Source organism: Nyctereutes procyonoides, unplaced genomic scaffold, assembly GCF_905146905.1.
Source record: "Nyctereutes procyonoides isolate TBG_1078 unplaced genomic scaffold, NYPRO_anot_genome, whole genome shotgun sequence".
NCBI lineage: Eukaryota > Metazoa > Chordata > Mammalia > Carnivora > Canidae > Nyctereutes > Nyctereutes procyonoides.
This window is the reverse complement of record NW_026575044.1, coordinates 14,652,582-14,664,645: the sequence shown is the minus strand read 5'-3', so window position 1 is coordinate 14,664,645 and position 12,064 is coordinate 14,652,582. Positions and strand designations below refer to the sequence as shown.

At 58.4% G+C, this 12,064-nt stretch overlaps 1 protein-coding gene across 9 annotated transcripts in view; it reads right to left on the bottom strand.

Moving 5' to 3' along the window:
• The window catches only part of ARHGEF2 (Rho/Rac guanine nucleotide exchange factor 2), a 40,589-nt gene that overhangs the window by 17,870 nt on the left and 10,655 nt on the right, over nt 1-12,064 (bottom strand). For 4 of the 9 annotated variants that reach the window (XM_055324075.1, XM_055324073.1, XM_055324072.1 and 1 more), the window contains exons 4-5: nt 11,537-11,576; nt 10,097-10,190 (exon numbers count right to left, since the gene is read on the bottom strand). In XM_055324075.1, coding sequence (XP_055180050.1) covers nt 10,097-10,190; nt 11,537-11,576 — 134 coding nt within the window. Of the gene's footprint in view, nt 1-5,644; nt 5,826-10,096; nt 10,191-10,452; nt 10,557-11,536; nt 11,577-12,064 lie in introns of those variants that run through there. The other 5 variants (XM_055324077.1, XM_055324079.1, XM_055324078.1 and 2 more) reach the window with 2 other exon arrangements.

Genomic DNA, 12,064 nt, shown 5'->3' with positions numbered 1-12,064 from the left:
AGGGGACAGCCCTTGGCCTGAGCCTGACTTGGCTCCCACACACCAGCAGCTGAGAGGCTGAGGGGAACCACACTGGGCTGGTGCTGGGCAGGCGCTCTGCTGGGGCAGAAAAAGGAAGTGTGCAGGAGCTGAGTCAACAGTGTGGGGGCCAGAGGGCGCTGGGCCATGGTACCCTGAGGCCTCCAGGCCAGGGTCCTCTGTCCCCTGGCTCCCTGCAGAAGCACCAGCTTTGTGTGCAGAGCCTGGAGCTCTTAGGGTCCTTCCCCACCTCCCCTACTTCTCCCGTCTCCTCCTCTTCCTATTTCCAGGTCTCCCCGCCACCCCCACCCCACGGCTTCCCCACTGCCCTTGGCTTCTCCCTCCTGACCTTCCCCCCTCCTGCCCCCATACCCCAGGCCTTGTTAGGGAAGCCTAGCCTTCCAACCCGAGCCTCCAGTATTCTGGTCTCCGTTCTGCTCTGGTACCTACCTATAAGACCACTAGAAAATTCTCCCTCTGCTCTAAATTCCATCTGTCTTGCTCCAAATCACAGCTCTTTAGAAGATCAAATCCTCCTCTGAATGAGGGAAGGCCTCAAAGACCAAGTCCCAAGGTCTCTCCTCATGCCATACACCCTCCCTCCTCTCCTGTACTCCCGGCCTCCTCTGGGACACAAATAAGTTTGAGTACTCACTACGCTTGAATTGAAAGCAGTGAGCCAGCAAACAGAAAAATCACATGAAAAAGACCATGTCTGCATCAGGATGAATGCCTGAGGAGGGAGGGCTGCTCCTAGTCCCTCTGCCCTCTGCCTTCCTGGAGACTCACCTGGGAAAGAGGTGGGAGGAGGGAGGGGACTGGGCAGCCAGAGCACAGTGTCTCAGGCCCTTCCCTCCCTGGCACCAGTGCCCCACGGATGACCCCAGTGCTCCGGGCCGGCTTCCTCTGCTCCCTTCACTCACCCTCTCTCTGAGGGACCCCGTCTGGAGGTGAGCCAGCAGCGGGCAGCAGCCACAGCAGCACATCCCACCTCAGGCCCTGCCCAGTAGCAACGGCCCTGGCACTGCCTAGCGCTATTGTCCCGGGCGCAGTGTGTGCCCGCCCCAGGGCTCGGCCAGGAGGATGGAAGGATGCAGCCTGGTCACTGGGGGTGGGGCAGGGGCTGCTCCAAGACGCGGGGACTGGGCTTTGCTCAGTTCTGTCCTACTTCCCCCAGGTATCCTTAAGATGGTCACACTGGTCTCCCATTGACCTGCCTACCAGCAGGACAGCCCTTCACCTCCATGCCCCAAGTACCATGCAGAGACACAGGCCACTATATCCATCCACGCTGGCTACCCCCTACACTCAGAAGCCCTTCCTGCCAGGGCCGGCCCTCCACCAGCCAGCGTCCAGTCACTTCTGCTCACACAGCCTCAGGGAAGCTTCTCTGGCTGCGTGAGGAAAGGCGCACAAAGACACCTGGCTCAGTGGCCTACGTACAGGCAGGTAGGTGGCGTGCGCTCCTTAGGATGGGAGCCGAGTGGGCAGAGGGATGACAGACACGGACACATGGACATAGACACACAGGTCCCGGCAGCACCTTTGCCCTGCTTGGTCCAAGTCCTCCATCTCTCCATCCCATTCCTCCTCTGCTTCCTTTGAACTTAGACCCTGCAGGGTTTCCTCCAGAGGCCAGAAAGGGCCAGGCCCAGGCTTTCCTCCATTGACCTTCTATTTCTTGGTCACTTTGAGGAAAGAAATTTCAGATGGGTCAAGGTCGGGGGCACTGCAGCTGGCCTCTCTAAAGCTCCAGGGCAGAGGCCGTCTTTCCCCATCTCGTCTTGGCACTTTGCCTCCCACGGTGACATAGGTGAGGGAGGCGATCCCATAGCTCAACTCCCTGGGCTCCTGACAGGTAGCAGGAGACGGCAGCACCCACCCAGGAGGGCAGCGCGTCTCCCAGCAAGGCCCAAGCGCTCAGCTGCACCTGCCCCTCCATCGGGTAGGTCCATACTCAGACCTCTGGGGGGGTCACAGGGTGTTCGGAATCCCCTCTGCTCCAGCTGCGACTGGCAGCGGCCCCTGCCCAAGATGGTGAGGCCTCTGTATGGTGAGCACAAGGCCCCGGGGGTTCCACTGGGAGTCAAGTCACCTGCGGCTCAGCAGGCATAGGCTGTGAAGTGCACTGAGTCGGGGGATGAGCTTTGGGCTGGGAACTGAGGAAACAGTGGGTCCCTGGTCACAGGACTGAGATGAGGGCTCGGGATGGCCTCCGCCAGGCTCCACTCCCTCAGCTTCCAGGGACTAGATGAAGGGAGCAGGCAGAGGAGAAGGTGGCCAAACAGAAACACTAGTACCAAAGCCAGAAACATAACACAAAAAGCCATCACGGCACACACAAAGGCACTTAATAAATGTTCACTTGATGAATGAGGATGAGCACTGGACAATGAGGGTGGACACGCTGGCAAGGAAGAGGCGCGTTGAGGGCCACAGGGAATAAAATCAGGCCGGGGACCCTGAGACACAGGCATCCTGGACCCGGGCCTGCCCCCTGCCTGGCCACACCTGTCGGGTCAGGAGAGAGACAGCAGAGGGAGGGGAGTGAGGCAAAACAGACGGGCATTTGTGCAGGGGAACAATAGCTGTGCCAGGACTCCCTGCCCTCCTGGCACAGGGCAGGCCGGCTGACTTGGGAGGGGGCAGCTGCTGCCGGCACCCCCCCTTCAGGAGACACAAACAAACCCAGAAGGGTCCAGCCAGCTCCTCTTGGCCATTTCTCTCCCCAGCTCCAGGAATCCTGACCAATCTGCTCACTCAGGGCCCTCACACCAGAGGCGGAAGCTAAAAATGGAACTAGTTCCAGAAAGCACGAGCCCCCTAATCTGGTGACCACCACTCAAAACAGTAACCCGGAGCACGTGGGACAGTAGGACATACATACCCAACACACGGGTCACATGTACACAACGGGAGTCACACACTCAGATCTGTCCCCTCCTGGATCCAAGGCCAGTTCCAGGGAAGCTAGGACTAAGCCCAGGCCCCTCTCTCTCAATCCTTCACTGAACCCAGTTGGCCTTTCCCCAGACAAAAACAGCCTCCTGCAGCACTGGTGACTTGACCCCCTCCTGCCAGCTCAGTCTCGAACCTTCATGACCCCCAGAATCTCTTCGTGTACCCCTAAAAGCCTCAACCTCCTAGGGTCCCTCCTAGGGACCCCCAATTCCTGCAAAACTTCCTTGTAAAACTGCCAACCCTGCCAGCCCCTCCCTGCTCACCCACCCCTCCGCTCCCAGTCCATCCTGCACACAAAGCCAGCCACCTCTCCTTACTCAGAACAAAGAAATCGCCTCTCCCTCTCTCCCACTCCACCTGCCCCACATACTCCAATGCTGGGGTCCTGCAGACTCCAAGGGGACCCCAGCCTCCAGAGCCTTCCTGGAGGCCCCTGCTCACTCCTAGACAGGAAAGGACCCTTTGTTCTGAGAGATTTGTAAAGGTTAGGATTTAGGGGAGGAGGGGGAGAACAGGGGGCCAGAGGGAAAGAGGCCTGTGGGGTTTGAGTCTGGGAAGGTGGGAAGCAGAGCAGAGAGGATGAGCAGTGGAGAGAAAGAGAAGACAAGACCAGAGGCTTGGGGAAGGGGCCACACAGCCCTGGGGAGGACTGGGAGAAGGGGCATGCTCCCCCGAAATTTCTCCTTCTCTAGGGAGGCTCATGGGTGTCAGACAAGGAACAGGGCAGGGGTGTGGGCTCAGGGCTTGGTCTGACCCATCCTTCCGAATAGGTAGCAGGGGAGACCATCTTCCTCAAATAATCTCATTTCCAACAGGGCCCCCTCTACTTCCCACCACAGTATAAAAAGAAAGGAGACAGCTGGTGTGCTGGGGGAGGGGGGAGAGGGGATCCAGGGTTTGTTGGCCAAGCACCAACTCCCCCCTTCTGTAACCACAGCTTTCCGGAGGCGGCCCTCCCCTTCCGACCAACCCAAACCGTCAACCACCCTCCTCCAGCAGCCGCTTTGCCCTCAGATCCACCCACTCAACCCCCCAGCCCCCCACTCCCCAAACCAAGGCCGCCCCAGGACAGAAAGAGCCAAGCTGCTGGAGTTCCGGTCACCTCATACCAATCATACCAAAAATGACCAAGGCCTGAGGACCCAGGTATCTGCACACACCCCCCTCCGGGCTTCTCCCAGTGAAAAAGGACCCAGTATCCACCCTTCCAGAGGCCCTCTCCAGCCATCTCCAGGTCTGCCCCCAACGGCTCCCTCCTGGCTTTCCTTTTCAGGGTGGAACCAAATTTCCGTGGATTTTAAAAACCTCTCCGCCCCCCCTGGCTCTACTCCAGGGTCTCAGCTCAAACGGTTGAAAAATAAACAGACTTTCAGGGCTGGGGCCTGGCCCAGGCAGGGTTGAGAGGAGCCCAGCTGCTACCCCTCCTGTTCCAGCACACTTCCTGTCTCAGGCCCCACTCAAATCCCCAGTTGCGTTCCTGTTGCAGGCTCTCACCCCAGCCCCTGAAGGAAAAGTTCCAGGATGGAATCTCTCCCAACTTAGCCTCAAGACAGGTAGCCAGGCTAGGAGCTAGGAGGTATGGGGAGGGCTTTCCACCATCTTCCAGGGCTCCCAAAGGTCACTGCCCTCCTGCCCAGTGTAACGGTGGTGGTGATGAGCACAGGCTGGGACTCGGGGCAGGGCACCAGAGTCAGAGGGAAGCCAGAGATTAAACCAGACATTGGTGGGGTCCTGGCCCTCCTGAAAATGGGTACAGGGTGTGTGTCCAGGGCAGCTGGGAGGTGCCCTGGGGCAGGTACCAACGCTCCCAGCTCTAACTTGTTCACCTACACCTCATTTCCTGGGGCCTGGGGTGTGCAGAGGTCATGGCCTTTGAGAGAGGGCCTGGGTACAAAGACAGGGATAAAGGATACTTGGGATGGAGTAAGGGCCAAGGGTAATTATACCCCAGACTCTGGAAATGGTAGGTGAATGGGTCCCAGGATGAAGAGATAGAGCAGAGGAGAGGAGGAGGAAAAGGAGGAGGAGGGAAGGGGGCACAATGCCTGCTGCGGGGGTCAGCCAAAGAGTTTCACGCAGGAGAGCAGGGGGCTCTTGGAAGCCTGGGGGCCAGACAGTCACGGGGACCTAGACCCCGAGTCCCAGAAACAGGTGCGCTCAGGGCCCCTAAGGGCGGAGGGAAGGGTCCCGACTACACAAAGACCTCTGCTCCCGGCGCCCGCGGGTGAAGTCTCGGAGAGGAAGTGCGCGGTCCCTCAGCCGCCCCGACCCCAGCCACCCGCCCACCCGAGGGGAGAAGTGAATCACAGCTGGAAAGTCCATCTCCGGGGGGAGGAGGGGCTGACTTTTGTCTCGGAAAGGGGGCCGGAGGGGGGGACCGGGAACCCGGCCCTGCCGGGCCCTGCGCCGGATGGCGCGGACAAAGGGGGCCGACCACGCCGGCGACCGCGGGGCGCGAGGCCGAGGGGTGACCCCCGGGCACGCGCACCTCCCTCCGCCCGCCCGGCCCCTGCCCGGAGCAACTTTCTTCCGGGGCGGCCGGGCCGGGGGGCAAGGCGGCGTGATCGGCGCGCCCCCCCGCCCCGGGCCCCGGCGCTCCCCCGCCCCGGCGCTCCCCCCTGCACCCCCACTCCCACCCCTCCCCGCCCCGCCGCCCGGAGCCCACCTTGCTCGCCAGCTCTCGGCTCCGCTCGGTCCGCGCGCGCGTGAGCGACTCGATCCGAGACATGGTCGGGGCGGCGGCGGCGGGCGGTCCCGGGACAGGAAGGCGGCTCGCGCGCGCGCCCCGCGCAGTTCCTCAAACGTGAGCCTGCCCGCGGGCCGGGGCGCGGGGGGGCGGCGCTCGCCCCGCCGCCGCCGCCGCCCGCCGGTCCTGCGCGCCCCGCCCGCGCCCCGCCGACCTCGGCTCAGGAGCCCCGCGGCCCCCGCCCCGCGCGCTCTGCAGGGAGCCCCGCCGCCTGCGCCGCCTGCGCCGCCAGGCCCCGCTCGCCGCTGGGGGCTGGGCGGGGGGGCGGGGAGAGTCGGGAGAAGCAAAAGGCTGGTCTCTACCGGGCGTGGAGGCGAGGGTGCTCGCCCGAGAGCTCTCCCGCCAGCCCCCCGCCCCGCCCCGCCCCGGCCCGGCCCTGGCCCCGGCCCTGGCCCCGGCCCCGCCCCCTCCTCCGGAGGCTGGGAGGCCGGGGAAGTCCTTCCTTGTGTCTAACCCCGCTCTCCAACGTTGCCGCTCAGGCGGGGTAGCAGTTGGGGTCTGGCCAGTCTCCCCGCAACAGGCAGGGTGGAGTGGGGCATTCTTTCAGGACCTTTTGCCGCAGCCTGAGCCAACCTCCACCTGTGTTGAGTTTCCTGATGCTGGACCCCTCCCCCTCCCTGCCCGTAACCATCCAAACTGCAGTTCATTTCTGCCTCTCAGGCTGTCCATTTCTCTGGAGAGCCTTGGAACAGAGCATCCTATGTTCGCAGGGTCCTGCCTGAAGGAGGGAGAGGAGGTACAACCCAGCAGCAGCGCCAGGCAGCAGGTTCCCAGCCCAACTCAGCACTCTTGTAGGTGCCAATTTTAGCCTCAGCCACTATTTTGGGTTCAGTGCCTCACCACTGGCTGAGCTGGTTAGGCTCCTCACCCCCCAGCACCACCCCCACACTGCTCCAGTCTCCCTCCTGCTTCACAACTCCTTTATCACCTTCTTCACTGCTTCCACTGTTTAGGATCCGCGTATAGCAAAGACCAGAAAAAAGGAAAGGGGACGGACCCATTCTAGGCTGGATGGAAACTAGATAGCAAAAAGGACTTTCCACGGGCCAGGAGGGAGGCTGGTTCCTGCAGGCTCCTACCTGCAGGGGCGACCTTACAGGAAAGCCCTAGGAGCTCCCCAGAACCCCAGACTTAATCTCCCCCAGTGGGCAGGCAGGGCTGAAGAATGTACTAAATTTAAAAACAGACAACCAGAAACTACAATCCTGGCCCCACTACTCCGCCCACTGGGGACCCATAGGCCAGGGGTGGCTGGGATCTCAGCTTTTCTCCCAGGCCTGTGGTGGAAGAGTGCCACAGGCTAAGGGTAGAATCTTAAAAGGACATATTGCAGTCTGGGCACCCGGGGGCACAGCCATGTGGCCAGGACCAGGATCTCACAGTTTGGCAGGGCTTTCAGGCCCCTTCAGACTCAGAAGGTCTCTGAAAGAAACAGATCTAAATTCCAGCCTTTTTCTGCCTCTGCCCCCATCTCCAGGGGGCTTTGCATCCCAGCTGGCCCCTGACCCTACACCCACATCTTCCCCTTGGGAGATGAGTGGCCAAGAAGGGGCTTAGGCATGAGTGTAGAAAACCTGTCTATCCTGGGAAACACCTGGGCTTTTACTGAGCTAGGCCTGCTGCCTGACTTAGTAGTCATCTTCTGTATCCCCGGGAACACTTCCAAAACCAAACCACCTGCATCCTAATCCCCCCAACCCCATCCCACTTCTATCCAGTGATACTTCCCAGATTTTCAGAAACTATTTTTTTTAGATGGCCCAGAACGAAAGGCAACTCTAATTTCTGCCAGAATCTGAAAGTAGTCACCACCAGAGCATGTGACTCTTGATCTCGGGATCTGTGAGTTCAAGACCCACTGGGTGTAGAGATACTTAACAAATAAAATCCTAAGGGGCACCTGCATGGCTTAGTCCGTGGAGCATCCAACTCCTGGTTTCACCTGGGGTCATGATCTCGGAGTGGTGGGATCAAGCCCTGCCTGGAGTCTTGCATTGGGCTCCATGCTCAAGGCAGAGTTTGCTCAAGATTCTTTCTCCCCCTCCTTCTCTCTCCCCCTTGTCCCTCCCCCAGTGGACGCTTTCTCTCTCTCCCTCTAAAATAAGTAAATAAAAATCTCAAAAATAAATAAAATCTTTAAAATGAATACAATAAAATAGCTCATTTAACTTGACAAATGTGTTCCCCACACTTCATGGGTGGGGAGGCTGTCCCAGGCAGGAGCTTCATGTCAGAGTCTAGGCCACCAGATGGACAGTCAGAGCCAGAGGGATTCCCCGGGCCCAAGTGCTACAGAGCCCACGAGTGTGTGTGGGTTCTTTTTATCGCTCCAGACCCTGTATATTCCAGGACAGGCTGACTGAGGCATAGCTGACTCCAGTGGCCATCCAGCTGGAGATGGTGGAAACAGGGAAGAGAGGGGAAAAGCAGGTTAGGGAAGTTTCCAGACAGAGGCAGAAGCATGGAGTCAACGCTCTGGCTCTGCAATACAGCTCTGCCTCATAATAACTGTGGGATCTCTAAGTTATCTTGTCTGCAAAATGGAGATTAAAATATTTCTCTTTAAAAATAAATAAATAGGGATCCCTGGGTGGGCGCCTGCCTTTGGCCCAGGGCGCGATCCTGGAGACCCCGGATCGAATCCCACGTCGGGCTCCCGGTGCATGGAGCCTGCTTCTCCCTCTGCCTGTGTCTCTGCCTCTCTCTCTCTCTCTCTCTCTGTGACTATCATAAATAAATAAACATTAAAAAAAATAATAAATAAATAAATAAAGTATTTATCTTTGCCAGGGTGTTATAAGAATGAAATGAGATGACCTCTGGAGAAGTGTTTTGTTCACCATGATGACTCTGGTCAAATAGGAAGGAATGAGCCACTTCCTCTCTCATTGCTGGACTTCTCTCCAGCCCCACCCCCATGTTTACCTGCTCAGGAGCTATCCTAGGCTGGGAGGAGGGGCAGAGGAGGATTAGAGAGGCAGCCACACACATTCAGGAGGGTGGAAGAGGACTGGACCAGAAACCCTGGTGAGTAAGGGCCAGTAGGCCAGGTCTTGACTGCTCTGGCTCTTTCCTGCCACCTGTCTGAGCTCCATACAGCCCACACTCCCCTCCACCTAGTTATTTAACCCACACCAAACGTGGGCCAAGCCTGGGCAGATGCAGGATCCTGAGGGCCCAGGGCAGTACCGACTCCCCCTGCCCATCCTGACCACAGGAAGAAAGGTGGTTCCACCAGCACACTCTCCTGCCCTGAGCTGAGCTGGCAGGTTGGCCCTAGGCCCCAGGTCTCCCCATTTGCCTTGTTCCCAGAGAGCCTGGCCCCCACCATGGGAGAGAAGAAGCCTCCCTGCCCCACTGCCCTCACCCACCCCAAACTTGAAGATTCTCTGGTTGTTCCTCCGCTTCTCAGACCACCTGGTCCCATGCCTCAAACTCCCCACTGCAGCACATGGTGAGAAGCTGCTAGCAAGCGGGTGACATCTCTGCCTTCTCGGTGCACCCAGAGAAAGAGGAGCCCTGGCTATGAGGCTGGCAGAGGAGCAAGTCCTGGCACCGGGGGTGGGGCCAGGAGGAGCCCAGCAACCTTTCTGGGTGAGAATCCCATGCTCCCCAAGGTGAACAGGAGGATGTTTTCTCTGGCACTCCTCCCAGGGCTCAGAAGCCACCCCAGGCTGGAAAGTACTTGTATACCTGGGGAGGCTGTGAGAAGAAAAGGGGATGGCTCATTCTGCCAGTAAATGAAGAAAGTGGAAATGCACTCAAGCAGCAGGCAGAGCACCTGGTTTCACGGAGCTGGGGTTGGTAATAGAGGAGAGAGCAGAATACCTGCACCTTCCTGGGGTCCGAACTGGTCATGGCCCCACACACAGGGTGTGCATGTGTTTCCATAACCACATACTTTCCAGGCCTTCCATTCTGCCTGTGGTCTAATTTCACTCCGTCAGCTGCCACATCCACCCATACAATTAGAAGTGTAAAAGCACTTTGCAAACCCTAATACTCTGCGAAGTAAAAGGTATTGCTATAATTATTATCATGATTTTATCCAATGCTTAAGATCTCTGCTGCCCACCTCTGTAGCTACTGGAGGCCTTGAGGGAGGAAGGGCTGGGCCACAGCTTAGCTTCTGAGGCTCCTTCCCTACCCCCTCCTTCCAGCCGTCTGCACGGGGAGAGCTGAGGAAATGTGACTCCTCCGGGGATGTGGGACAGAGACTGGGAGAACTGGCAGGTGGCCCCTCAAACTGAACCACTGCCTTGAGTGTCTGTCTCCCCAGGAAGCTGGGGAGGGGAGCGGATGGTGGGGTGAGGAGGAAGGGAAGCAGGGAGGGGAGGGGGGCCAGGCCTTCTACTTCCCACCGACTCCTACCTTAGCCTTTCTGGTCATGCTCAGGAAGAAGCTGAAGGTACGCTGCAGCGGGGAGCCTACCCAGGTACCCAAGCCTCCTTCCAATTGGCCACAGCTGCAGAGAGAAAAAGAAGAGGTAAAGAGGTGGAGACGGAGACGGGGAAGAGAAAGATGATGCTCCCATAGCCATGGCTGGTGAAGGTGCCGGGCCCAGGAGGGGAGAAAGGAGGTCCAAGGACGGCCTGGAGAGAGACCCCTCAGCCCACCCTCACTTCCCAGACAGGACAGATGTGGACAGGACACTGTTGCCCAGGCCCTTCACCTGGGAGGGAAACTACAGGCTCCTCCCAGATAAAGACAGACCACCCCCTTCCTACCTAACTCAGGCCCGATCTCTTCTTGCACTGCTCTCCCGTGAAAGATATGGGGTAAGGGCTCTCCAGGGGAGGGCATGTTCCCCTCAAAACACAAGAGCCCTGTGTACGACCCTCTGTGCTGTTTGGAAAGGGCCTCTGGGCCTGAAGCCAATGAGGAGTGGATTTCCTGGGATTTCATCAGCCCCATCCCATGAGCTAATCCCAAACGCAGAGCCAGCAGGATGTGTCAGCTAGAGATTTTCAGGACCACAAATCAGAGCTTGGCATCTTAAAGGGCCATGGCAAGCGCATCCAGCCACATTGTCCGGGGGCCCAGCCGCTCTCACCAGGCTTCAGCACCAGGAGCCAAACAAACAGGTGCTGATTTTGTGCGCTTATTTTTCTGGCTACAGAAATCTTCCAGACTCCTCCAATATTCCTGAGCTAGGCCCATAGCCCCTGCCCCCCACACCAACCCCCGGCCACCGGAGCTCTCCTTAGGGCCACTCCTCATTGGTCAATTATCTGAACCTCCGAAGCAGATCCATGGGATCCTTGGTCCCTGTCTCTCCGTAAGACTGTCCAACAGCCAATCTGCCCACTCACCTTTCTGGCACTGACAATAACAAGCAACTCCCACTGTCTTACTCATCTGACCACCTGGGGTCTGGATGCTACTTTTCCTTTGGGGCTACTGGGAACCTAAACCTTCCCTGGCCAATGAGGGAGAAGGCGGTGAATTCTTGTGCTGCTCAGGGAGAAAGATATCTGGAGGCTTTGATCAGAAGTGCTAAGGGGAGGGGCGCCTGGGTGGCTCAGTGGTGAGTCCCACTCTTGATTTTGGCTCAGCTCATGATCTCGGGGTTGCAAGACTGAGCACTCCACACTCAGCAAGGAGTCTGTTTGAGATTTTCTCTCCCTCTCTCCCTCCACCAGCTTGCACACCTGCTCTAAATACATACATACCAACATAAATACCTAAGGAAAACATTAAGTGGAACAAGATTTCAGAAAGCAGAGACCCCGGGAATCACGACATCCGTGGTCCAGTCCCATTGCCCCTCTTCTGGCTAGGCCTTTGAAGGGCTCTGGGTCTCGAACTCACCTTTGGCTAAGGTCAGTGGCAGAGGACTGGTATAAATTCCCTGCCAACACAAAAGGAGACAAGAGGTGTCCAGCTGAAGCTGGACGAAGTGATCCAGGCTTGCCTCCCCCACCCCCTCCACCTGGATCAGGGTCCCAAGCTGCAGGGGCCATGCTGCCTCAGAGGGCTGGCGCTGGGTGGGGTGGGGGTGGGGGCAGGGAGGCAGGGGGTAAAGGGTGGGGCCTGACCCCAGCAGAGTTGAAGAACTTAGGGGCCCGGGAACTGAGAGAGCACGAGGGCTCCATGGAGCACAGGCCTCAGGGCCTGAGGTCTCAGCTGTGTTTCTGCAGAATGGAGAGAGCAGAGGTTTCACCACAGTGCCCAGTGCCTTGTCATGGGGACAAGGTACATCACAGGTAACTGTCCTCCATCACCCGTGACAGAGGGAACTGCAGAGCCACAATCTCTCCTATGTCCTCCTTCATTGGAAGGAAAGTCTCAGAAGCCAAAGTCCTGAATTCAAAGGGTGTGTGGTTAAACAGAACCCAG